The sequence below is a fragment of the Garra rufa genome, chromosome 16 (genome assembly GCF_049309525.1).
Source record: "Garra rufa chromosome 16, GarRuf1.0, whole genome shotgun sequence".
Lineage (NCBI taxonomy): Eukaryota > Metazoa > Chordata > Actinopteri > Cypriniformes > Cyprinidae > Garra > Garra rufa.
The window spans coordinates 23,152,958-23,180,867 of record NC_133376.1 but is presented as its reverse complement, the minus strand read 5'-3'; the positions used below and the strand labels follow the sequence as shown (position 1 = coordinate 23,180,867).

The 27,910-nt window shown below is 36.1% G+C and overlaps 3 protein-coding genes across 3 annotated transcripts; 2 read left to right on the top strand and 1 right to left on the bottom strand.

The window, feature by feature from the left end:
• The first annotated feature begins 2,980 nt into the window (after positions 1–2,980).
• Positions 2,981–6,091, top strand: cryba1l1 (crystallin, beta A1, like 1). The gene is made up of 6 exons (XM_073821096.1): positions 2,981–3,050; positions 3,320–3,402; positions 4,423–4,541; positions 4,630–4,771; positions 4,994–5,136; positions 5,599–6,091. The coding sequence occupies exons 2-6, from the start codon at positions 3,328–3,330 to the stop codon at positions 5,744–5,746; spliced, it is 627 nt and encodes a 208-aa protein (XP_073677197.1). The 5' UTR covers positions 2,981–3,050; positions 3,320–3,327; the 3' UTR covers positions 5,747–6,091.
• A 148-nt stretch (positions 6,092–6,239) lies between these two features.
• On the bottom strand, positions 6,240–17,371 carry LOC141288103 (uncharacterized). The gene is made up of 5 exons (XM_073820215.1): positions 17,303–17,371; positions 16,795–16,882; positions 14,190–15,346; positions 10,935–12,336; positions 6,240–8,337 (listed from the first exon to the last, which is right to left on the bottom strand). Exons 1-5 carry the CDS (start codon positions 17,369–17,371, stop codon positions 7,964–7,966), a joined length of 3,090 nt encoding a protein of 1,029 aa, XP_073676316.1. The 3' UTR covers positions 6,240–7,963.
• Positions 17,372–17,932: 561 nt separating this feature from the next.
• tmem33 (transmembrane protein 33) lies at positions 17,933–26,866 on the top strand. The gene is made up of 8 exons (XM_073820897.1): positions 17,933–18,040; positions 18,739–18,812; positions 18,926–19,020; positions 23,263–23,450; positions 23,812–23,879; positions 23,968–24,101; positions 24,685–24,768; positions 25,936–26,866. The coding sequence occupies exons 2-8, from the start codon at positions 18,765–18,767 to the stop codon at positions 26,063–26,065; spliced, it is 747 nt and encodes a 248-aa protein (XP_073676998.1). The 5' UTR covers positions 17,933–18,040; positions 18,739–18,764; the 3' UTR covers positions 26,066–26,866.
• Positions 26,867–27,910: the final 1,044 nt, after the last annotated feature.

Here is a 27,910-nt window from a genome sequence, read left to right as displayed (position 1 = left end):
AGGCTGGGAGTTTTTAAAAGCCTCAGGAATCTTTTGCAGGTGTTTAGAGTTAATTAGTTGATTCAGATGATTAGGTTAATAGCTTGTTTAGAGAACCTTTTCATGATATGCTAATTTTTTGAGATAGGAATTTTGGGTTTTCATGAGCTGTATGCCAAAATCATCAATATTAAAACAATAAAAGGCTTGAACTACTTCAGTTGTGTGTAATGAATCTAAAATATATGAAAGTCTAATGTTTATCAGTACATTACAGAAAATAATGAACTTTATCACAATATGCTAATTTTTTGAGAAGGACCTGTATATATATATATATATATATATATATATATATATATATATATATATATATATATATATATATAATAAAATAAAATAAATTAAAGGATTTAGCACTGGGGGAAACATAAATAAAATTAAATAAAGGATTTAATGGTTCAAATATTAGGCTAAGGATGTAGCACATATGTGACCCTGGACCACAAAACCAGTCATAAGGTAAAGTTTTACAAAACTGAGATGTATACATCATATGAAAGCTTTTTGTTAGGATAGGACAATATTTGGCCGAGATACATCTATTTGAATATCTGGAATCTGAGGGTGCAAAAAAATCTAAATACTGAGAAAATCACCTTTAAAGTTGTCCAAATTAAGCTCTTAACAATCCATATTACTAATCAAAAATTACATTTTGATATATTTACAATAGTAATTTTACAAAAAATCTTAATGAAACATGATCTTCACTTAATTTCCTAATGATTTTTGGCATAAAAGAAAAAACAATAATTTTGACCCATACCATGTATTTTTGGCTATTGCTACAAATATACCCCAGCGACTTAAGACTGGATTTGTGGTCCAGGGTCACATATATAAATAAAATAAAATAAAAAAGTAAAATTTAATTGTTTAAATTTTGAGCTAAGGATGTATGACATATGTAGCACTAGGGGAACCAAAAAAAAAAAAAAAAAGGATTTAATTGTTAAAATTTAAATATACTTTATACAATTGTCTTATCCTGTACACATACACAAAATATGGTTGTTCTACAAATTATTTTGTAAATAAAGTCAATAATAACAACATGCAAAAATCTAAAATTCAATACTATATAAATGCATACAAAAAATTTTCAAAAAAAAAAAAAAACCATTAGTGAACAATCATCTGTTAATTTCACATGAATATTGGGTGAAAATGTTCCCCTTAGGGTCAGTTATGGGCTCGGCCATGTTGATAAAGTAAAATAAGATTTTCCTTCACATTCTTGCACATTCAAGGCAAGATGGGATGATTTTTAAAGAATTGAAACTAATTATAGTGTTATTTATATATTGATCCAACCACTGATGGCCTAACAACATTCAAAAGTGGTTGGTGAATATGGGTTTATTTAATCACATGTTGTAGCTACTTTTATATTCGGTCTCCCCAATCTGAATGTTACACTCTTGCAGCAAAAGTGCTAGCACTTTATTTTGATGGTCCCTTTTGAACACTTTGTTGACATTAAATAACTTGCACCCATATGTCAACTAACGCTCATTAGAGTATCAGTAGAATTTATATTTATATTTACGTTATATTAGGCCATACAAGTCTTAATATCTGTATTAAGACTTGTATGGCCTAATATAACTAAAATTTTGTCTCTTACTGAAATATGTAGCAAAAAACTAAAAAAAAAGACTTATGTTATTTTAAAAAAAAATCCATATCGTTTTATACATATTTTGGACTATAGGGTGCACCATTATTTTGATGACGTGAAATGATTGCACTGGATGAGCTACTGGCCCTAACAGTTGCTATTTTTACCGCAGCACAAATCTGAAAATAAAATACTGATACAATGCCACATTGTGTGGCTTTTGGTTGTAATTTTCAGTTGAAGGGCAACAAGACAAGCAATGTAAGTCTTTACTGCTTTTCCTAGCGATAAGAAGAGTAGAAAAGAATGGGAAGATGACTGTGGGTAAACAAAAAAATTCCTAAAGACCCACGTCTTTGTTCTCTCCACTTTAGTCCTGATGCCTTTGAGGCTTTTAGTAGACCACAGCTACTGGAAGAGCTTACAAACGTCAGAGACAAGAAACACAAGATGCCATCCTGACAGGATGTAAACATGCCGACACTTGTCATGTGTCAAATCTGGTAGCGTTTAGACTCCTTGTTGGGAAAAAACATTGATACTGGATTGGTTTAAGCCAACATTTATATGCATCGGCACCTGTAGCTCTTTTAGTAACTGTGATCATCTTATCACTATTTTTTTTTCCGAGTTCTGTTGCAGTAAAAATAGCAACAGTTAGTGCCAGCAGCTTACTGAGTGCAACCATTTCACATCATAATGGCGCCCCACAAAGTCCAAAATATGCATAAAATAATGTGGACTTTTTAAATAACGTAAATCTTTCATTGGTTTTGTACTTCATTTTTAAGGGTTCCCTTGAACATCTGCCGACCTTTTTTAGTGATGGTCGCCCGCAGCAGACATGCCAATTTATTCTAACCCTACTAAAACTAAAAGTAGATATAACGTTACTTATTGTCAACAGAATGTATTAAAGGGACCATCAAAATGAAGTGAAACCAAAATGGTAACTTTACTCCCTTCACCCAGAGCAGCTCAGATAGTTTCAAACCCACACTCAGTTGGATCAAGTTCACTCAGCTAATCCCAGTATTTTGCGCTCATTGTGAGCAGGAGTGCTGACCTGCGCGAACATACTGGGACCGAACCCTTTGTGTGCCCTGCTTTCACCCAAAACACTGCGCTGCACTTGCCACAATGTGTGAATGGGCTCACAACACCCGTGTGCTGCTTCTATAGTATGTGCTGAGCTGGCGACCCTGTGGTCCGTCCCGCGAGCCCATCAGAACGCCCTTTACGCGCACAGCGCGCACAATGGCGGGGGCGCGCCTAGCAGTGCGCGCACGTGGCGGCCGGTATAAAACCGAAGCGCCAGGTTCTCTCAAAGCTCCACGCGAAACCGGCGTTAAGGCCCGTGCCACACTCGAGCTCAGTGACTAAAACGGTAAGAGCCCATATTACATCTCACAGAGCTCATGGCACAATTATACATTTATTACAAACAACATACAATTTTATTTTATTGAATAAAATAACGAATTCAGTTAATTCAAATCTGTGATAATGATAAAGAACACAGTTTACTTCTAGTACCTTGTTTTGTTTTGTTCATTACTAATATATAAGTGTTATTGATTTAACTTAATGTCACAATTTGCATCTAATATCATTCATATTTGTTATGTTTTCTTGTTTTTTTATGTGTTTATTTAGATATAGACATGTATAGGTTTACTCGATCTGCCATGATGCAGCCCATGATGAACTATGGCATGGGAATGGCTCCTTTCTTCAAGGTAAACACACATATACCCATGCCTTTAATTTAAAATAAACTGTTATTATACTAATACATCTATATCAATAGATCACCTTAACCTGTCTTACAATTTTCATTTGTTTGGGAAACTTTTGCTTGTACACTACCAGTCAAAAGTTTTTGAATGGTAAGATTTTTAATGATTTTTAAGAAAGTCTCTTCTGCTCACAAAGCCTGCATTTATTTGATCTGAAATACTGCAAAAACAGAACAATTTTGAAATAAGTTTACTATCTGAATATATTTAAAAAATGTTTCCTGTGATTTCAAAACTGAATTTTTAGTATCATTACTCCAGTCTCATGATCCTTCAGAAATCATTCTAATATTCTGATTTGCTGTCTAAAACATTTATTATTATTATTACTATGTTGAAAACAGCTGAGTAGAATTTTTTCATGTTCCTTGATAAATAAAAAGTTAAGAAGAAAAGCGTTTATCTGAAATAGAAATCGTTTGTAACGTATGTTCATATGTTCAATATGTTATGTTCAACATATGTCTTTATCATCACTTTTGATCAATTTATAGCATCCTTGCTAAATAAAAGTAATAATTTCTTTAATTTCTTTCCCCCAAAAAATATATTATCTCCAAGCTTTTGAATGGTAAAATTTTAAAAAACTGAATCCTGAAAACTGAAAAAAATATGTACTCAACTGTTTTAAATATTGATAATAATATTAATAAAAATGTTTCCTGAACAGCAAATCAGCATATTAGAATGGTTTCTGATTGGAGTAATGATGCTGAAATCATCATTATATATATCATCAATAAATATATATTTGAATAGAAAGCTGTTATTTTAAATAGTAAAAATATTTCACAGTATTATGGCTTTTGCTGTATTTTGGATCAAATAAATGCAGGCTTGGTGAGCAGAAGAGAGTTCTTTTAAAAACATTAAAAATCGTACTGTTCAAAACGTTTGACTCGTTGAAGGTTTATTTTATTTATCACACCACACTTACCCTTTGTGCTTTTGCTCTGCTAGGTGACTGTGTTTGAGCAGGAACACTTCCAGGGAAAATGTCAGGAGTTCACCTCAGAATGCTGCAACATCCAGGAGTGTGGCTTCGACAACATCCGTTCTATTCGCGTTGAGAGTGGCGCGTGAGTTTCAGCGTTTGTTAACTGAACGTATGCCTTTGAAACCAACAGTGTGTGCCCATGTTTGACTGGACATTTTCTCTTTAAATAGTTGGGTGGGTTACGAGCACCACGACTTCCAGGGACAGCAGTTCATCCTGGAGAGAGGAGAGTATCCTCACTGGGATGCCTACAGCGGAAACCTGTCCTACCATGTGGAGAGACTTATGTCTTTTAGACCTGTCTACTGCGCTGTGAGTTATTCATTCCCTTTCATATACTAGAAATCTTAAAGGTCTATAGTATTTTGTGCTTTATTCAACAAGTGAAAGTGTCCATAACAGGATTTAAAGCAAGAAATAAAGCAAGTTGCATTGGACTGGTCATGTGATCTCAACATGGCAGCCCCAATAGGTCAACCATTGAGATTTGTCTCATGTGGTCACTTGAATGTTATTCTTTCGCTCTTGCTTCAGTCTCACCAGAGCAGTCGCATGACCATCTTCGAGAGGGAGAACTTCCTGGGCCGCTGTGCGGAGCTGTGTGATGACTACCCCTCTCTGCAGGGCATGGGATGGTGCGGTCCTGAAGTGGGCTCCATGCATGTGCAGTGCGGCGCGTAAGTGTCTATGTTTTCTGTATGTGACCCTGAACCACAAAACCAGTCATAAGGGTCAATTTTTTGGAAATTGAGATTTGTACATCATCTGAAAGCTAAATAAGCTTTCTGTTGATGTATGGTTTGTTAGGATTGGCCAAGATACTATCTGAAGATCTGGAATCTGAGGGTGCAAAAAAATCCTAATATTTAGAAAATCACCTTCAATGTTCCTAGCAATGTATATTGCTAATCAACAATTAAGGTTTGATATATTTACAGTAGGAAATTTACAAAATATCTTGATGGAACATAATCTTTGCTTAATATCCTAATGATTTTTGGCATAAAAGACAAATTGTTGGCTATTGCTACAAATATACCCATGCTACTTATGACTGGTTTTGTGGTCCAGGGTCACATTTATTATTCTCCTTTTGGCACAGAATTACCTAACCCTCATTTCTCCATCCGTTTGTGTAGTTTTGTGTGTTACGAGTTCCCAGGATACAGGGGAAGGCAGTACATCATGGAGTGTGAGAGGCACAGCGGAGACTATCAGCACTGGAGAAACTGGGGTTCCCACAGCCAGACCCCTCAGATCCAGTCCATTCGCAGAATCCAGCACTAAGAGCTCAGGCCCACCGGGGGACACTACAGCGATCACCCTGCCGCCCGACAAACACACTTTACACACACTGTTTTTCCTAACGAGTGTCTTTTTATTGCTAGGAACACACTCTTCTACACGGCACACATACCATTATGTTTTACACGAGGGTGCCAGTCACATTTCTGACTTTGACTAATGTCAGGTGCTATATAACACCCTCTCGAGGTGCTCATAACACAACCAATGCAAACCAAGGCTAAGTTAGGGCATATCCCTGGAGGGGGACTGGCTGAGAGCAGCTCAGGTGTAATGTGTAGGACGAGGACGAAAACATCACAGACAAATAAATGCTTGATAAATAAACTTGTGTTGTAGTGACTCAGTTTTGTGCAGTTATTGTGTGTGAGGAGGATGTGGGTTACAAAAGTAAGTTAATTTCATTAGAACCAATTCAATAATATTACGTCTTAAAAATGAACACTTATTACTAGTATTTGAGCACGAAGAGTAGATATACACTACCATTCAAAAGTTTTTGAACAGTAAGTTTTTGAATGTTTTTTTAAAGCTCACCAAGCCTGCATTTTTTTGATCCAAAGTACAGCGAAAATAGTGCAATTAAAAAAAAAATATTTAAAATAAGGGTTTTCTATTTGAATATATTTTAAAATGTAATTTTTTACTGATCAAAACTAGATTATCAGCATCATTACTCCAGTATTTTTCTGTTTAAGAAACATTTTTTATTATTATTTAAACAATTCTTTGATGAATAGATAGATCCAAAGATAAGCATTTATCTAAAATAAAAAGCTTTTCTAACATTATACACTATATCATTTTAAAGCTTGGAGTCAGCATCAGGGAAAGAAATGTGATTATAGAAAGTGATGATAAAGACATTTATAATATTACAAAATATTTGTATTTCAGATAAATGCTGTTCTTCTGAACTTTCTATTCATCAAAAAACCTGAAAAATTCTACTCAGCTGTTTTCAACATAAATGTTTTTGAGCTGCAAATGAGAATATTATACTGATTTCTGAAGGATCATGTGACTGGAGTAATGATGCAAATGCAGCTTTTAAATCACAGGAATAACTTATTTTAAAATGTATTCAAATAGAAAACAGTTATTTTAAATAGTAAAAATATTTCAAAATTGTACTGTTTTTGCTGTACTCTGGATCAAATAAATGCATGCTTGGTGAGAAAAATCTTACTGTTAAAAACTTTTGACTAGTATATGGTTTTAGGACAGTCAGTAATAAAAAGATGTTTGTAGCAATAGCCAAAAATTCATTGTATGGGTCAAAATTATAATATTTTCTTTTATGCCAAAATCATGAGGATATTAAGATATTAAGAACTTCATATGGACAATTTTAAAGGTGATTTTCTCAATATTTAGATTTTTTGGCACCCTCAGATTCCACATTTCAAATAGTTGTATCTTGCTCAAATATTGTCCTATCAAAACAAACCATACATCAATGAATCTTCCAGATGATGTTTATATTTCCATTTTAAATAATTTACCCTCATGAGTGGTTTTGTGATCCAAGGTCACATGTCACTGGGCGATAATATAGTTTACCAGTGACCAACTATTCTTTCACTGTACATGACTAGGTACTGTACAATATTTAAAGTATTGTTTATTTACTAATACATTTTTAAAATCAAAAGTTATGTGTTGCTGCACTGTGAACTACCATTAACTAACTCTTATTGCATGTTAGCTTATGCATTAACTAATTTTAGCATTGAGACCTTATTGTAAAATATTACCCTTTTATTTCATATTTTTTAATTTTGCCATCCCTCTTTGAACATGCAGAAACCTGTATTTGAAGACAAGAACAACTTCGGATCCATGTATTTTAATTCTGAACATGGCTACAAAAGATGCCAAATGTCAAGAAAACTCTGCATTCGTTAATAGCAGTCTCAATAATTATAAGGCACGGTTGTGACACAAATAAACAGCTTTAACATTCAGAACTCAAATGTATAAAAATTTCTGATGCCTGAAACTGAAGTCACCAAAGTCAAAAGAGCAAATACTGCCAACTGTCACAGTTGTGTGAACTCTGTGTTGAATTATACACAGGGAGAAGGTACCATGTTCTACATCTTTGATCATTTGAAATAGTATTTCAAATGCACACCAACACACATTCAGAACTCTGCAGCTAAACAGTAATAAACAGTAACAGAAATTGCTACAGGCTTAACTGGATCCTAAACTAATTACATCAATCTCGTCATCTTCATCACTGTCCCCCTCCCCTGTGCTGAGCACAATATCGGCAGTGATTGGCAGCACAGAGACAGACTCAGAGAAAGAACTAGAGACCTCCACAACATCAACATCCTCGTCCTCTTCTGAAATGGCTATTGACCCTTGTATGTTTCTGAGGTTCTCAAGAGGTGTGGTGGGGTCTTGTACATGTGAGACAAAAGGCATGTCAGTCGTGTTTTTAAGCATAATGCCTTCTGTGCTGCATCTTTGCAAAGGAGAATCATTGAGAGAGTCAGCAGTCTCAGCGCTTGATTTGCCGTAGCTGTCCTCTTTCAGTCTCCCTCCATTTGACATGCCGCAACCTGTTAATAAATAATAATTACAAGAGAGAAGTACTAATAAATGCTGATTGTTATTTTTTATGTGTTTTCACAACATGTCATCAATCGTCCATATTGGTGGCACTAAATGTAAACAATGCCACTGAACCGAACAAAACCCACATATTTTGCTGATTGCTGCTGAAAATGATCAGTTATTGTAATTTTTTGGGATGTGCTAATCGGTCTGACCAGTGTTGTTTTTGACAACCATCTTAGATTTAGTCTTAGTCTTAGTCTTTTGGACTAAAATGCTTCTTAGTTTTAGTCAAATTTTAGTCACTTCTATATGTGATAGTTTTAGTCCAATTTTAGTCGACGAAAAGTCAAAAAGGTTTTAGTCTAATTTTAGTCGACGAAAAGTCAAAAAGGTTTTAGTCTAGTTTTAGTCAAAAAAAGGGAAAAAGGTAGTCTTTTAACAAATTAATGTAGGTCAGTAAGTATTTTGCTGTTGGGTAGTGTCACTTATAAGTTCTGAAAATAGCAGATCTATAGTTCAACACAATGTGATCGACAATTTTCACCAATAATTACAATAATGAAGGTATGTTTTAGAACATAAAAGACAAACAAGGATGGAATGCTAAAACGGCTTGCCATACTAGTATAGCAAAGAGTATTTAATGCTAAAACGGCTTGCCATACTAGTATAGCAAAGAGTATTTAATGCTAAAACGGCTTGCCATAGCGTCAGATACTTTTTAAGTTTTAATTGGCATGCACAATAAGCGGAAATGTCATGCATTTTAAACGTCTGATGGACCACCCACTAACATTTTTGTCTATTCTCGTCTCGTCAACGAAAACTCACACACGTCTCGGCATGTTTTAGTCATCAACGAGCCATTTTTATCTCGTCATCGTCTCGTTATCGTCATGAAAAAAAGTGGCGTCAACTAAATGATTTCGTCATCGTCATCGTTGACGAAAACAACACTGGGTCTGACCAGTAAAAACATTTGGAGTTCTGGCAAAATTTATAACAAATTAAGGAGAAGAGTGCAAAAGACTGTTTGACGAACAAAAGGCGTTTGTGGTTGGTTGGACTGAACTATTAACTTCAGTTTGTCAAAATATTGTGCCCTTTCCTGCTTTCTTAAGTCCTTCTCTATATGATTTAGCAGCTTCGACTAGTTTTTTTTTTGTTTTGACAGCATAAATGATCAGAACAAAGTATTCAAAAGTACATTAAACATGCAATTCCTGCTGTTGTATCGCCAATATGGCTGCGCACCTGAGTAACTGACCAAACTGTGATGTAAGTGCAAACCCTCTATAACGATAAATGACCAATATCAATTTACTAATCTGTTAAATCTATACTATCTTGTGTAAATAACAAAAAATAAAAAATAAAATGGTCGGGGTCGTTATAGTTAACTAAAGCTTAAGATTTTTGTTGATCAAAATAAAGCTGAAAAAAAAATATTATGAGAAAAACTTAAATAACTTAAAGGGATAATTCAGCCAAAAATGAAAATTGCCCCAAGATTTACTCACCCTCAAGCCATCCTGGGTGTATGAGACTTTCTTCTATCAGACAAATACAACTGAGTTATATTAAAAAATATCCTGGCTCTTCCAATCTTTATAATGGCAGTGAATGGGTGTTGAGATTTTGAAGCAAAATAAAGTGCATCCATCTATCAAAAAAAGTAGTCCACATTGCTCCAAGGAGTTAATAAAGGCCTCCTGAAGAGAATCGATGCATTTGTGTAAGAAAAATATCCATATTGACAACTTTATAAACCGCAATCTCTAGCTTCGGCAAACTGTTGGACTCACAAGAGTGGCGTTACAGTAGGGCTGCACGATTAATCGAACGATGTTGTGAGGCGCGTTTAGCAAATGAAGCCGGTACTTTGATTAGTAGTAAATCACATGCGTTCAGCTGGAGCGTTCAGAGGCGTAAATCACTGACAAGCTACGCCAAATCGCGCTCAAAATCGCATTCGATTTTGAACGCGATTTGGCGTAGCTTGTCAGTGATTTACGTCTCTGTGTATTAATTGCCGCTCCAGCTGAACGGAGATTTACTACTAATCAAAGTACCGGCTTCATTGACTAAACGCGCCTCACAACATCGGTCGATTAATAGTGCAGCCCTACGTTACAGCTCAAGTTCAAAATATGGATTTGTAAAGAAATATTTTTGGATGATTTCGATAAGCGAGATTGCAGTTTATAAAGTTGTAAATCTGGATTTTTTTTTTTTTTTACACAAATGCATCAATTCACTTAAGAGCTGTGTCGAGCACTTTTTATGACGGATGCACTTTATTTTGCTTCAAAATCTCAACAGCCATTCACTGCCATTATAAGCTTGGAAGAGCCAGGGCGTTTTTTTAAACAGAACTCCAGACTTGTATTCGTCTGAAAGAAGAAAGTCTTATACACCTAGGATGGCTTAAGGGTGAGTAAATCATGTAGTCATTTTCATTTTTCATTGAACTATCCCTTTAAGCAACCACACAAATTAATTTTAAGTGAGCACTAGATGACAAGGGGAAATAAGCATTAACATTTAAATATCCACATCTCTAATATTGGCAGAGAACTGAATTATCTTGAGCTCTTACCATTAGCTGATGGCAGATTCTGCTTAAGAGAACTCTTCTTCTGGTGTCCAGCCTCTTTCATTCTCCCACTTGTTTTCCCATCCTTTTGGTTTATTCTGCTTTTACTGTGCCCTTCAACCCTGATTCTAGTATTCTTCGCCTTAACTTTCTGTTTTTTCACAGTCCACATTCTGTTGTCTTTTCTCTTGTGCTCTTCCTCTCTCTTCTGGTGATTTTCCAAGATCTTTTTCATTAACTCAAAAGCAGAAAGAGCTGGACGGGACCCGATGGATTTGTTCTTTGTATCTGACTGCTTGGGTTGTGAACTCCCTGTATTGCACTGCACCTCTAACGTACTTCCTTCTAGAAGAGTCTTGGTTGTGTCTCTTTTATCATGTCCCACTTGTTTCTCCTTTTCGTTGTGAGCATGCAACTCTGAGGATTTTGACTGATCCAAAGTCTTCTGTAATGTTTGTGTGACACACTTCTCATTGTGGCCACTAGCTGTTTTTATGACTTCGCTTAATGCACTCGCAACACCGCAGCTTGAGTCAGCCTTGCTGCTGGTGCACTTTTCCTCACTGTGCTGCCTGGTTGTTTTTTCCTTTTTCTTTTTCTCTGTTGGTAGAGGAGCCTCTACCTTTGTCTTCTCTAACTGCTCTTTTTTTCTTTTTCTCCTGCGTTTGGCTGGGAGCTCGTCTTTCCAAGGCAGTTTTCCGAATACATCCAGATTCCTCTTCCTACTCTGGCTTCTGGTCATCCTGGCTGATTTAGGATTGTGCTCACTTTGCCGTCCTGCTGATTTCTCACCTGACACCTGCCAAAAACATGATGGTTTCTGTGGTCTACGAGCTGATGATACTCGTGGTCTGTTTGTGGATATCGAGGCTTTTGATTCCTGTCTTGATGTGTTCATAGAAGTGCCATGTGCATTTGAGGTTTGTGTGTGGACTGTGTAATTCTGTCCATGGGTTTGGGTTCCATCTGTTCCAGGCACTATCCCATCTTGAACGTCTGAATCGCATACACCAACGTGTTGCTCAAACGTTCTCAGAAAACTATCAAGTATGTCAGTCAGCTCACCTTCAGACTGCGGTTGGGTTATACCCAGATCCGAGATCTTAACTGAGGACTGTGTTCTTGTTTGATCCATGCTGGAATCTAGAGTTGCAGTATTCGTTATTCCAGTTTGACTGTTGGGGATAAATGGGAGCTGCGCAATGACGTCATCTATAAGCCAGTCAATTGGCTGAGCGAGGCTGGTCTGATTAGCAGCTGGGAGAGCTGCAGTGTGCATCATAGATGGAGCCGGAGAGTTCAAGGTTTTCTGATCAGGTGCTGAAATTCCACTGAAATTTTGGGAAACATCAGGTGCTGGCAAAGGACGTTTGCGAGGGCGACCTCTTCGACGTGGAGCTGTATCCTACAGAAAAATAAATAAAGGTTACAATTCAGAGAAGATTAGAGTAACTGCTTAGTTGCGTTTACAATTTGAAGGGGTCATATCATACATTGATATTTCTATATATACTTTTAATTTAAAAGTTTTGGGGTCAGTACAATTTTAGATGCTTTTAAAGAAGCTCATCAAGGCTGCATTTGTTTAAAAAACTAGAGAAAACTGTAATATTGTGAAATATTAATAAATTTACATTAATTAAAGGTTTTCTATTTATAAAATGTAATTTATTTCTGTAATGTCAAAGCTGCCTTTTCAGCATCATTCTAATACGCTTTGGTGCTCAAGTAACAAGTCTATTATTATCTGTGCTGAAAATAGTTGTGCTGCTTAAAGGGTTAGTTGAACCAAAAATGAAAATTCTGTTAATAATTACACCCTCTCATGTTGTTTCAAACCAATTTAACCTTCGTTCATCTTCAGAACACAAAATAAGATAGTTTTGATTAAATCCGAGAGCTTTCTGACTGTGCACAGATAGTAACGCAACTGACATGTCCAAGGACATTGTTAAAATAGTCCATGTGACATCAGTGGTTCAACCGTAATGTTATGAAACTACAAGAGTACTTTTTGTGTGCAAAGAAAACAAAAATAACGACTTTATTCAACAATTTCTTATCTTCCATGTCAGTCATTAATGCATGTTCACGAGAAGTAACACAATGTATGCCTGTTCATTTCTCCGATTGAAAACAAGGCACAGCCTTTCTTTATGCACAAAAAGTATTATCGTAGCTTCATTACGGTTGAACCACAAGTCCCTTGTTTGTCCTGAACTGCCTGCTGTTTTCCAGCCTTTTTGTGTTTTTGAACCCTTTCCAACAATGACTGTATGATTCTGAGGTCCGTCTTCTCACACTGAGGACAACTGAGGGACTGTGCAGCTATTACTGAAAGGTTCAAGCACACACTGATGCTCCAGAAGGAAAAAACGATGCATTAAGAGCCAGGGGTGTAAACTTTTGAACAGTATGAAGATGTGTACATTTTTCTTTTTTGCCTAAATATCATATTTTTTAATTTAGTACTGCCTTTCAAAGGCTACAAAAGATAGTTACATATTTCCTAGAAAACAAAGTACGTTAAATTTACCCTGATCTTCAAATTCAAAAATTGTTAACCTTAATGCATGGTTTTTCCTTCTGGAGGATCAGTGAGCGTTTGAACCTTCTGTTGCATATGAGTCCCTCAGTTGTCCTCAATGTAAAAAGATGGATCTCAAAAATCATACAGTCATTGTTGGAATGGGTTCAAATACACAAAAATGCTGGAAAACCAAATAATTTGTAGGACTTGAAAGGATTTACGTAAACTTTTGAATGGGGTCATTTTTATAAATTCTACTATTATTTTTCTTGTGGACTGTATGTAAACATATTTATGTGAAATATCTTATTCAGGCGAGTTCTAAATAAACAATAACATGCATTTTGTATGATCCATCTTATTTTGGTAAAATAATTAACATTATGCGGATTCGGAAAGGAGGATGTACACTTTTGACCTCAACTGTAAGTGTCATGCATCAATGCATTCATCTGCCAGACATTGCAGAAGTTCAGAACAAGACCTTTAGCGTCACTGAATGGACGTTTCAGTTCTGAGAGGATATTATGAGTATTCCAAGTTACAGTATATTTCATGTTTTATCTAAAGCAACACTTCTTAAGCTCATTTTCCTTGAAAGAGCAAGGAAAATCGGATCATGATATGACCCAATTAAATAATCTATTCAAACAGAAGTAATGAAAATCAAGGATTGTTTTTATATTTGTGTCATACCTCCTTATCTGAAGATGTCGTGAGACACCTACCTGACACACTGGTTCTACCAATCTGCCTCTGCTCCCTGTCTGTCTGGGTTTCCTTGATGAAGACCTGCCTCTCTCTCCTTCCTCTTTCATCGCTCCTCTGCCTTGCCGTTTCCGTTTAAGTCTCTCTTGATTCTTGAACATTTGTCTGGTGTCTAGCATCCTGCCAACCCTACCCCCACCTTGCCCCATCCTGGCCGACCCCGCCACTCTTCCGCACCTATTCATATTTTGCCCTCTTTTACAAACACTCAATCCTTCTCCCTTCAAAGCAAATCCTCCACGTGCCCCCGCCCGACGCCCCCTTGTCGCCCTTTCCTCAGTTTTGACATCCCCTCTCATCCCTCTCTGACTCGGCTCCCTTTGCGCTAAAACCTGCGGATTGTCGGTGTCAAGAAAGTAATTGATAAAACCTGGGATGTTGTTCTCAAACCGTGCAAATGCTTCTAAAACACACTCCTCACCCTCTGAAACGCCCCCCAATGCTGGCTGGCCTTCATTGGCCAAAGGGGCAACATTTGTACTATGAGAGGGGTAAGGGTGAGGGGGCAGTGGGGTTGGAGTCTGTTGGTATGAAGCTGAAGGGGGACATACATAGACCTGGGGTAAGCAGGGTGGTCCACTTGTGGTGGGATACAGAGCAGTTTCAGGGACCACGTCCAAGACTTGAAAGGAGGGGATGTTTTCTGGATTACCCTGGACGTTTTGAAGTGTAGCCAGAGTGATATCAGAGCCATCAGTGTAGGTGCAGAGCCCCTGATCTGTCCTCCACGATGACGTGCCAATCAGATTAACACTTTCAATGGTTTCTTTGGGGTTTTGACATTCTGAAGGAACAGTATCGGTTTGACACTCTCTTTCCGCCACCTCTTTCATGCACTCCGTCTGCGTGTTTCGCTCAGTTGACGATGCCCTCTTTGATACTTGCTGAGGTATGTCAATTCCTAGTTTGCAGGCTGCTGATAGGACATCCTCTTTGTCTTCGTTTAACTGACCTGAGTACAGCAGACTGACCAGACTGAGCAACGTACAGGCCTCCACAGCTTGGACTTCAATCAGTCGCCTATGTCCATTTCGGGGTGATGGCATGGCTGACAGAGCCCTACAGAGCCAAGGACTGAAGGCAGACAACACACAGCTGTGCACCGGCACTGACACACCTGGACAGGGATGGAGAAAATACAAACATAATGTAACATGGAGAAAACTGATTAATAGGCAGAGGACAGGTTTTCTATGACAGTGCATGCAATCAAACCGTACCCCCAGACACACATACAAACTTTTCTGAAGATCCAAGACTTATATAATGTAATATTTTTGAGTTCTAGGATTTTTAATGACACAGCTATGTCATAAATATTCAACCCCTATTCAACATTGCTGTTTATTTTAGTTACTTATTTGTACAGTGGGAAATAAAATTGTCTTAAAACACCATTAAACCTTTAGAAACTATTAAAAAACAGAATTAGCTTGAGCTGTTACACATACATACTGTTAACCCATACAAGTGCTAAAATTTGAGTCAACAGAGCTCTTACAAAAGCTGTAGAGAATCTAGAGAAGAAATAATTTTATTACTTTTGAAAGTCTAAGGCTATATAAAGATTTCCAACCCATTAGAAGTTCCTAGAGACATAGCTGGCAGCCTCATTCCTTAGCTTAAAATTTGTTGTACCACAAAACCTTTAAAGGTTTTGAAGAAAAAGCAATACATCATAAAAATGTTTGATCAGAACAACTAAGGAAAAACCTGCAATGTACAGCCCAAGACTTTCAAGATGAACCAATGAAATGTGGAAAAACATTTCAATGCAGAGTATAAGATGAACACAAGACAAGCATGGCTTTCATGTTGGGGCATCTTGCTGAATTCCACTCTGGACCAACAAGAACGTAAAATGTTGAATGTTTTATTGAGAGATGTGATCAAACTGGAATTTTGGAGCTATGGATCAGTGGTATGTCTGGTGCAAAAAAGAAAAGCTAAACTTATGAGCAGAAGTTGGTCAAACATGGAGGTGGGGCAATCCTGTTATGGAGGTGTTTTACGGTTTCAGGAAGTTGAAATCATGACCGTATGAAGGACATCATAGATTTTTTAAAGTATCAGGCCATTTGGTGAGAATTGTGATGCCTTTGGTGCAAAGGCTGAAGCTAACGATCAATGGACCTTCCTGCAGGACAATCATCCCAAACTATACATCCAAATCTACTTATGCTTGGTTCAGGGATCAGTCATAGAATGTTCTTGAGTGGTCTCTTCTGCCTCCAGATTTAATTCTCATTGAAAATATTTGGTTAAATTTGAAGAAAGCAGTGGCAAAGTGGTTGAATGGGAGTTGAATAATTAATGTTTTTCTCATTATTTATTAACTCACCTTCTCAGAATTACTCAAATGTGTATTAATAAACTTTCTCTAATAGTGTACTGATGCCTTTGTTTAATTGTTTTTACAAAATGATGTTCTCCACAGCTAAATGTCTAGCAGGTCAAGGAGGTTGAATAATTTCGATTGCAACTTTTAAATATATCAATAATGCCAAGGCTTCATGAATTTAGGACTTTTTGCTCTGATTTATGACCTTATATGAGAAGTCAAACCTCGAGTCTGCAGCACAATGTCACAGAACTCTGCCCTGCTCTGCTGTTTCTGCAGCTCTTTCACGAGGAACGTCTCGAACGTCAACATCTGTGACAAACGAACACATACACAGACACAAATGCAAAGCATTATAAAATATGCAAGCACTAAAAATGTAACGATGCCGATTTTCTGTGCAGCTGTGCAGACTACAGACACCTGTTAAGGGTCGTGACCGTGCACGCTGCTGATCACATGAGAGTCGTAAGATGTGCAAACAGTTGTTAACATGATTTTACTTTTCATTAAATTACAAATAGGTAAACATTTAATTGTGTTTAAGCGACTACAGTCGTTCCATGCTTAATATTTAAACCAGTCCAGTTACCAACATTTAAAACATGTTAGAAAAACGAACTTCTGACCTTTTGTCGCTATGACATCAGAAAATGCAAAAATGGCTGTCGTTTATCCAATTTCGTCTCTCTTGTTTGTGTCGAGATCACTGGATTTGAAGAATGGTCGCACTTGCATCACTACAAACTCGTGGAGCTCTGCAGGTTTGCGCAAATTACCGCGCCGAACTGACTCAAACATCTCTAGAGTGGCTCTGCCTGCTTGTCCGAGTATGTGGCTTTTTATCTATCTCACTTTTTTATTATAGCTGCAAACTTGATGTTTTTTGCGTCTGGGTGATCAAGAAAGAGTGGCACAACTGCATTTTTAATTTTTTCATTAAAAAATAAATAAAAGAAAGAAAAAAGTTAGTAGCGCTTGAATGTGTTCTGAGTGGTTCCTATGTAGGTGTTTATAGTATTTGTGGTGACAAAGAGAATTCTGATTATAAAACAGATACATATTAAATAATTATTTATTATGTAGAAATAAGATGTGAAATATTGTTAAGGCAGATATTTGAGAAAAAAACATCAATAATTATTATTTAATATTTATAATCGTTTTTTAATTATGGAGTATATGTGAAATATTGTTAAGGCAGATATTGATATATAAATAAATAAATAAAAATAAAATACACGTAACTGACAGAGGATTGACAACCATGGCGCGCCAATAAAATGCCTTTAGCAAATCATGTGGGCCAAAACATCGCGAGATTTCGGTAATCCACAGAGGTCGTGAGTTCGACTCAGCTGACCAACCTCTAGTTCGTTATTCCGGTGTGAAACGCGTGCGCCCCGAGCGGTGAAAATAAAGCCGAATTTTACCTTCTCACAAAGCCCGATAATCAACAATACATTGCAGGTATTGATACATTTTATATTACTTTTTGTTAATGTAAATATGCGCAAAAGTAGCAAGTATTTCAGGGCTGTCAGTGGTTGTAGTCAGTGGCTGTGGGAAGAGTTAGCTTGACGGCTACATTGTTAGCTCCTCTGGGTAATGAAGTGTTCTAGATTTTTCCGACATATTTCAACTGAATTTAATACATTACTTTATAACTACCTAATGGGCAATTCTTCTGCTTTTACTTACGTATTAAAAACAACTGGCGACAATTGACAAGTGTTGAATAATATTTCAATTCAAATCTGTAATTGTTGCCGGTTGATTTTTCAGTTGTAATGATGATTAGTCAGTAGGCAATTTACAATGACAAGTGCAGTTCTGCTTTGGGTGGACATTATGAATGTATCTTCCGATTTTAAATAGTGCTTTGGTGATAAACAACAAAAAAATTAAACAGCTTCATGTTTAAGTAACGTTAAGCATAATTAATAAGCTAAAAAGAGCTAATGTGCTTGTGTTTTGCCTTCCACCCCCACACCTGGCAAACTACACAGACTAACTGCTAAAGAACTGTCAGGGTTTAGAAAGATTAACTCAAGTCACTTTGTTCCTTTCTTCATTCCTAGAGTTAATGAACAACCTGGGTTGATGCATATGTTATATGTATTTTTTTAAATTAAGCTTGCAAGCTTATTATGTTTCTTTTCCTCCAGAAATAGAGCATTGTAATATTTGAAAGATGGCAGACACAGAGCAAAGGAGTCCACCTCCTCAGGCTGGACCTGTGGTAAGTGCCATGACTTTTTAGTACTAAATGATCCGGCACACAATAAAATGCTACTTTAATTTTTTTGAAAGTTTGTTATAACCTTTACTCAAGATCATATTAATGTATTGCAGCAATTCCTCTTGAGTAATAAGCTGGAAACGGCTATGTGGCTGTCACGGCTGTTCACTGTCTACTGCTCCATCATGTTTATTCTGCCACTGCTTGGGTGAGTCATGTTCTTTTACAAGGCACTTTCACAAGCTTCTTTACTATCCTGTTTTGTACAGAAACTGGGTGCAAATTTTGTGTTAGGGATCAAGTTGACCTACATAGTTTTTTTCCCATTTTTGGCAATGGAAACCTATGAAAAAACCCATTGAAGGTACATGTAAAAACAGAAAACCTCTATTGTAGTCTTTTTTATGTGTTTAAAGTTGATTTTACCATGGATGATTCAGAAGACAAGACTCAATTTTGAGTAAACTTTCTCAAATTTCAAACAGTTGAGGTCAAAATTTTACTTACACCTTGCAGAATCTACATAATGTTAATTATTTTAGCAAGTTAAGAGGGGATATACAAAATTCATGTTATTCTTTTACGTAGTACTGACCTGAATAAGATATGTCAAATAAAATCATTACATATAGTTCACATGAGAAAATAATAGTTGAATTTATAAAATGACCTTGTTCAAAAGTTTACATACACTTGATTCTTAATACTGTGTTGTTACCTGAATGATCCACAGATGATGTTTCTTTTTGTTTAATGATAGTTGTTTATGAGTCCCTTGTTTGTCCTGAACAATTAAACTGCCTGCTGTTCTTCAGAAAAATCCTTCAGGTCCCAGAAATTCTTTGGTTTTTAAGCATTTCTGTGTATTTGAACTCTTTCCAACAATGCAACTATTACAGAAGGTTTAAACACGCACTGATGCTTCAGAAGGAAACACAATGCATTAAGCAAGAAGATCAGGGTAAATCTTACTTCCTTTGTCTTCTGGGTAACATGCAAGTATCTTCTGTAGCTTTTGAATGGCAGTTCTAAATGAAAAAATATGATATTTAGTAAAAATAAAAAAATGTACAATGTACTTCGTTTTGTTCAAAAGTTTACACCCCTGGCTCTTAATGTATGGTCTTTCCTTCTGAAGCATCAGTGAGTGTTTGAACCTTCTGTAATAGTTGCATATGAGTCCCTCAGTTGTCCTCGGTGTTAAAAAATGGATCTCAAAATCATACAGTCATTGTTGGAAAGGGTTGAGATGCACAAAAATGACAATGAAACAAAGAATTTGTGGGAACAGGCAGATTAACTGTTCAGGACAAGCAAGGGACTCATGAACAACTATCTCCAAAAAACAGCTGTGAATCATTCAGGTTACAATACGGTATTACGAGTCAATTTTTTTTTTAAACTTTTGAACAGGGTAAATTTGATAAATTCAGCTATTATTTTCTCTTTTAGACTATATGTAAACATCTTTTATGTTAACTAAATTATTTAGGTCAGTACTAAATGAAAAATACCATGCATTTTTATGGGATTTTTTTTGTGCCAATAATAATGAACGTAACTTTATAAAACTGAACGTAACTTTCCAAGAAACGATCAAAAATATGCCACTGCAAAAGAAGAAAAACAAAATGAAAATGAAAAAATGAACTCAGTCGCACGAATTTAACATGCTCTTCAAATAAGCTTCATTCTTTGTTAATGATTTTCAAAGAATCGTTTTCGCGAATCATGGATTCTGAATGCGTTGCCACAGCTTTCGCTTACGCTTCGCAAATTTTCGTTTGCTGTTTTGGCACAAACCTCTCGTGGGGGCGGGCTTAACAGCGATCTACTCTGATTGGCTAATGAGCTTTTGATTGACAGTTGCTTTCTGACCTGGATGCACAAACGGTGACGACCGTGGCGCGCATATTGGAAAGTTGCTGCGGTGTGCAATACGTCGTGCTTTGTTTATATTAAGTATTAATGTTATTAGTATTTCACCTACGGTCGTCTCTTAGTTTCTGAAGAGGAGCTCCCAGGAGAGACACGGAGCGGCATCATCTTCCACCTCAGCTTGTCCCTCAGGGCAGCTTGAAGGGACGATCTAAAACGCTTAACGTGGCTTACGTACGTAAAAAACGACCAGGAATCCCCAAATTTTTGTCAAACCACTTGTAACAAACACTAACTACTATCAAAAGAATGAGCCCTTATTCCACAGATAAAGTGAATAAAATCACTTTAAGCATTTTCTCCCCCGTAGAAGCCCATTATAAGAAAACAGTTTAACGTGGTTTAATTTACCTCAACAGAGACCAGGGAAGAGCAAACTTCTGTCAAATGTTACTGATAATAAATGCTTGCTGCTGTCAAAAGAATGAGCTCTTATTCAGCATAAAGTCATCGCCTCCCATAGAAGTTCATTAAAAAAACGCTTTAACGGAGCTTAACAATGACCGGAAAAAAAACAAAACAAATTTCTGTCAAACGTTACATATAATAAACACTTGCTGATTTCAAAAGAATGAAATCTCATTCAGCAAATAAAGTGAATATATCACGTTAAGCGTCCCCCATATAGATCTCCATAAGGAAACAGCTTAACGTGGTTTAACGTATCTTAACAACGACTGGGGAAAACCAAATTTCTGTCAAATGTTACATAATAAACACTATAGCTGCTGTTAAAGGAACGAGCTCTTTTTCAATATAGTGAATAATATGTTACGCGTTATTCCCCACAGAAAAAAAGTCAAAAGATGCTGTCAAAAGAACATGCATAAAGAGAATAATATCAACTACTCGTTCCCCATAGAAGTCCATTATAAGGATTCAGCTTATCCTGGTTTAGCGCACCTTGACTTCTGTCAAATTTTACTTATAATAAAGAAGTCATAAATTTGGACCAACTTTGCGTTGCCATCATATGTAACATTTGACAGAAATTTGGTTTTCCCCATTCGTTGTTAAGTCAAACCAGCCTGGAGTTCTATGGGGGACGCTTAACGTGATATATTCACTTTATTTGCTGAATGAGATCTCATTCTTCTGACAGCAAGTGTTTATTATATGTAACGTTTGACAAAAAAAAAATTTTCCGGTCATTGTTAAGCTCCGTTAAAGCGTTTCTTTTTAATGAACTTCTATGGGAGGCGATGACTTTATGCTGAATAAGAGCTCGTTCTTTTGACAGCAGCAAGCATTTATTATCAGTAACATTTGACAGAAGTTTGCTCTTCCCTGGTCTCTGTTGAGGTAAATTAAACCACGTTAAACTGTTTTCTTATAATGGGCTTCTACGGGGGAGAAAACGCTTAACGTGATTTTATTCACTTTATCTGTGGAATAAGGGCTCATTCTTTTGATAGTAGTTAGTGTTTGTTACAAGTGGTTTGACAAAAATTTGGGGATTCCTGGTTGTTTTTTTACGTATGTAAGCCACGTTAAGCGTTTTAGATCGTCCCTTCAAGCTGCCCTGAGGGACAAGCTGTAGTGGAAGATGATGCCGCTCCGTGTCTCTCCCGGGAGCTCATCTTTAGAAACTAAGAGACGACCGTAGGTGAAATACTAATAACATTAATACTTAATATAAACAAAGCACGACGTATTGCACACCGCAGCAACTTTCCAATATGCGCGCCACGGTCGTCACCGTTTGTGCATCCAGGTCAGAAAGCAACTGTCCATCAAAAGCTCATTAGCCAATCAGAGTAGATCGCTGTTAAGCCCGCCCCCACAAGAGGTTTGTGCCAAAACAGCAAACGAAAATTTGCGAAGCGTAAACGAAAGCTGTGGCAACGCATTCAGAATCCATGATTCGCGAAAACGATTCTTTGAAAATCATTAACAAAGAATGAAGCTTATTTGAAGAGCATGTTAAATTCGTGCGACTGAGTTCATGTTTTCATTTTCATTGTGTTTTTCTTTTGCATTGGCATATTTTTGATCGTTTCTTGGAAAGTTACGTTCAGTTTTATAAAGTTACGTTCATTATTATTGGCACAAAAAAAATCCCATACATTTTGTAGGGATTTATTATTTTACATCCTCTTATTTTAGTAAAACAATTAATATTTTGCAGATTCTGCAAGGTGTAGGTAAACTATTGACCTCAGTTGTAAATTCTCATGTATTTCATATTTAAACACAAAAATCATAACACAGTTTGTACAGCCTTTCCAAAACACATCTTTTGTGTTGAAACATTCACAGAGATGCACATTCATGACCCTAAATGAGAAAAAGTCACAGCATTTTTAGAAAAAGTACAGTTTAAACAGAATTTCAAGCTATTTGAAAATGGTGTGTGTGAGATTCACCACAACCCAATAGACGTTAACAATATTGTACTTGTATTGTGGCACCGCATTAGTATAATGAGGATCATATAGGGTAGCAAGGAAACATCCGCACTCACAATTTTGTGATTGATTGGAAGAAGAATAATTGCTTTTTCTCTGTCCAGGCCCCAAGCAGCTAATAACTTCTATCAGAGGGCATTGCTGGCAAATGCCTTGACCAGCGCTCTGCGTTTGCATCAGAGACTTCCTCACTTTCAGCTGAGCAGAGCCTTCCTGGCCCAGGCCTTACAGGAGGACAGCTGCCACTATCTTCTCTACTCCCTCATCCTAGTCAACTCCTACCCCATCACAAGTATCCTTTCTCAAAGACCCCTTCCTTTGGAAATATCTTGGGTTGGGGCTGGAGGGGGTACAGCTACAGCCAGACTGTCCTTCCAGGGCTTACTGGGCATAGACACGTCAATATTGTCATGCTGAAAAAAAAAATCATTACTGTATTTGCATTACTGTAAGGGTAGGTGTAGACTTTAATAAAACACAATCTGATAGATGGCACATTTAATTTATTGTTATTTTAGAGCAAGTCACTATAGTCACTTCTGACTGTAGCTGTATCCCTTCTAGCCACAACTAATATCTTGGGAAGGGGGGATATCTGTTTTTTTTGTTATGTGATGATTTTATTTTTATGTGTCCTTGACTTTTGTTCTCAGTGAGCATATTTCCAGTGTTCCTCTTCTCACTTCTCCATGCCACCACGTACACCAAAAAAGTTCTTGATGTAAGTCTCTGCCCTTCTCATTTATATTGCTGAGATGTGTATTTGTCATAAATCTATCCTCAATTTTGTCTGTTACATCTGTTCTCAGACAATGGGCCCAAACAGCCTTATGTTTGTGAGGAACTTTTTGAACAAGCTCACAGCCAATCAGCAGAACATCCTAAAGTTTATTGCTTGTAATGAGATTTTCTTGATGCCAGCCACAGTCTTCATGCTCTTCAGGTAAAGACTGAAATTCAGCTGTTTTGTCTAGAGTTTTTTTTAATTTTATTTTCCAACCCTGTAAATCCTGCCATATGTGGGGCCCTATCAAATCTGTTTTTATTTTTTATCTCTTTATCTTTATCTACCTGGTTGCCACAACTTTCCCTTAGGAGCAAAAATCTACCTTTACACTTGAAAGAAATAAGGATTCGAAATTTATTGTGGTAATTAACGATATCAAAAGATATATAAAAAATGAATCATGCTCATTTTTTGGGGGGTATATCGCCCAGCCCTTCATTTGCTTTCTCAAAATCATTAAAGATATTATAGCAGAATGACATAAGCAACATGTTTAGACAGTTTAATCATTTTTAGTTGCTAAAAAGTTTAATCAGTTGACAGAAGGTGTGTAGATTGTGCAAGGTTTTTCAGCAAAGTTATATAATATTTTAGCCCTGGAAATGTACATATCAAATACGATACAATAGACTTTATAAGGTTAAAAAAGTATTTGTTTTTTTTTCTGGTGAAAACATGATTGAACCCATGCTGTGTTTCTTGTAATAAGATGGAATGATGTTTGATTTGTGATTCACAGTGGCCAGGGGAGTTTGCTTCAGCCATTCATCTACTACAGGTTTCTTACTCTGCGCTATGCCTCAAGGCGCAACCCATACTGCCGGTAAGAATCTTGTTTCTTGTGTAAACAATGGGTAGTGTTTAATGTACACATGCACACTCTACCCCAAAATATAGGGTAATGCATGTGTTTCTCATTTCCATTAAAGTGGAATAATTAGAGCCAGTTAGAAGCTCAGTAGTTTTAAAATAAATAACATATTATAAATATATGGTATTTATGGGCCATTATAGAGAATTAGTCAAAGGTAGAAAAAAATGTATTTTTCCAAAAAAATTGTATGTATGCAAATTGTATAATATCCAAGGTACACATTTCTAGTAATTGTACAGTTAATTCTCATTGCATTTTTTTAGAAGGTTTTGGAATATTTGTCCTCTCCCCGAATTTCACTACTGAAACAGTAATATATGATTTAATAAGAAGGATTATATTGACCTATTGAGATTTTGCTTACATCTACATTGTAAATATATATATTTTTTGCTATTTTATTAGTTTAAAGTCTGATTTATGAGATTTGTTGTATTTTGAATCCAATTTTTTTTTGTAAAAGGTTGATCATACTGATTATGACTAATGACGTTCCTTAAAGTTACCGATTTTTCACACTTTTGAACACATTTACCATAAAATGATGAGGCCCATCTACTTACCATGTAGCTATGAGTGATGGACACATGAATATTTCTTGATCATAAATGTAGGGGTATAGTTAGTCTCAGCCAATGGACTAAAACATACAGTTTCAGTAGTGACATGAAAATGCGGGACACTTTTTTTTTTTTTTACATAAAGTTTCATAATTTACAAAGAAAATATAAAATAAATATATTTTTAAACTTCAATAAAAAAAAAAAAAAAAAAACAGATACTTTTAAAAACAACAATGGAAAAAAATGCAAAATTATTTCAATATCATTTTCATAAGTTCAAATTTACGGGTTAGGGTTTGGGACAGCCTCCTGCCAATTAAAAGTACCCACAAAATGATGATTTTATATGTATTAAGCTTACTTAGATGTTTACTAAGATCCTTTTATTACCTTGAAACACAATAATATTTAAAATATAAGATTTGAATACTTAAATGCTTTTTAAATGTGTTTTTTGGTAGAATGGCCCATATATGTATGTTTATCTGTGTGTTCTGAACCCAGTATCAGTGTTCACAGTACTATTGTAATTTTTGTGTTTTTGTCCTGTCAGGACTCTGTTCACGGAGCTGAGGATTTTACTGGAGCATTTTGTGATGAAGCCCAGCTGTCCAGCCTTTTTCAGGAGGATGTGTCTCAACAGCATTGCCTTCATTAGTCGCCTTGCTCCCACTGGTGTTTAACTAACATACACATACTACTACACACAGTTCACAGATTGGGACAGTTTTGAGATTGACTTACAAACAAGATGGCCAAGTCTGATCACTCAGAGATGGATGTCCTCCTCTGCACTGAGGCGTTTGCTATGTTTGGAGAGACTATCAATCTGACAGACTACATCCAAAAACAAAACAGCAAGAAGATGTATCTCTGTGCCCAGTTGTCTGATAAGGGGTACAACGGTTTTCAGTTCATTAGAGCTTTTATATTCATATTAATTTTCAGGGGGTGGAGAGGAGCCCTTGATGTTTAATCTTAACTGCTAGGGTAAATAGATATAGCTCTTAATAGCTTGTCTTTCTAATGAAATACCACAAAGTTCAGCTGTCATTAGGCTTGTCTATTCTATAGTTCGATTCCATTTTTATATGTTCTTGCTAACAAATTTTTTTTTTATTGTACTGGATTACCTTGAAATTCTTCATGTACCTTGCCCAGAGCCTTTCCCAATAGCTGACAATGATCTGAATGCCATTTGAGTTCAGGAAGTTTCAGATGTTACCTGAGGATGCCTTTTTCATGTGAGCAGATGATTGAGGTGTTGTCAAATATTCTGTGAATCTCATCTACTTCTTAGAGCCCTGTACGCAACTGTTCTTTGCCTTCAATTCTATTTATTGTCAGGGCAAGTTTTAACTGCATTTGAGAATTTGTCAATTATTTGCTTGTTCAAGGCATGTTGTCACTGTTCTATTTATTGCCTCTGTTTATAACTATGGTCTATGTAGATTAATAAAATCAAATATGATATTAAATTGTAACTACCAAATTGTGATGGTTTAATTTCAGATTTTAACGCTCTAAACAGATTTCACTGAACAATGTAGAACTGATGTAACGTTAACAATTGTAACCCTGGACCACAAAAAGGGTTTTTGAAATTGACATTTGTGACCCTGGACCACAAAACCAGTCTTAAGTCGCTGGGGTATATTTGTAGCAATAGCCAAAAATACATTGTATGGGTCAAAATTATTAATTTTTCTTTTATGTCAAAAATCATTAGGAAATTAAGTAAAGATCATGTTACATTAAGAGTTTTTTGTAAAATTCCTACTGTAAACCTATCAAAATGTAATTTTTGATTAGTAATATGCATTGTTAAGAACTTAATTTGGACAACTTTAAAGGTGATTTTCTCAGTATTTTGATTTTTTTTGCACCCTTATATTCCAGGTTTTCAAATAGATGTATCTCGGCCAAATATTGTCCTATCCTAACAAACTATACATCAATAGAAAGCTTATTTATTGAGCATTCATATGATGTATACATCTCAGTTTTGTAAAATTTAACCTAATGACTGGTTTTGTGGTCCAGGGTCACATTTATACATCATCTGCAAACTGAATAAGATTTCCACTGATGTAAGTTGGTTGGTTTGTTAGGATAGGACAATATTTGGCTGAGATACAGCTATTTGAATATCTAGAATCTGATGTTGCTAACAAAAATCAAAATATTGGGAAAATCGCCTTTGAAGTTGTCCAAATTAAGTTCTTAGCAATACTTATTACTAATCAAAAATAAGTTTTGTTATATTTAGGGAAGGAAATTGACAACATATCTTAAAGGAACATGATCTTTACTTAATATCCTAATGATTAAAAAAAAAAAGATCATTTTGACCTATACATTGTATTGTTGGCTTTTGCCACAAATATACCCATGCTACTTAGGACTGGTTTTGTGCTCCAGGGTCACAATTTAAACTACTGTTAAAGATGGTACAAGCATTTTTTTTTCTGCTAGACCTTTAAAATATTCCTGTTCTGGCAATATAGTTAAGATGATTATATCAGAAT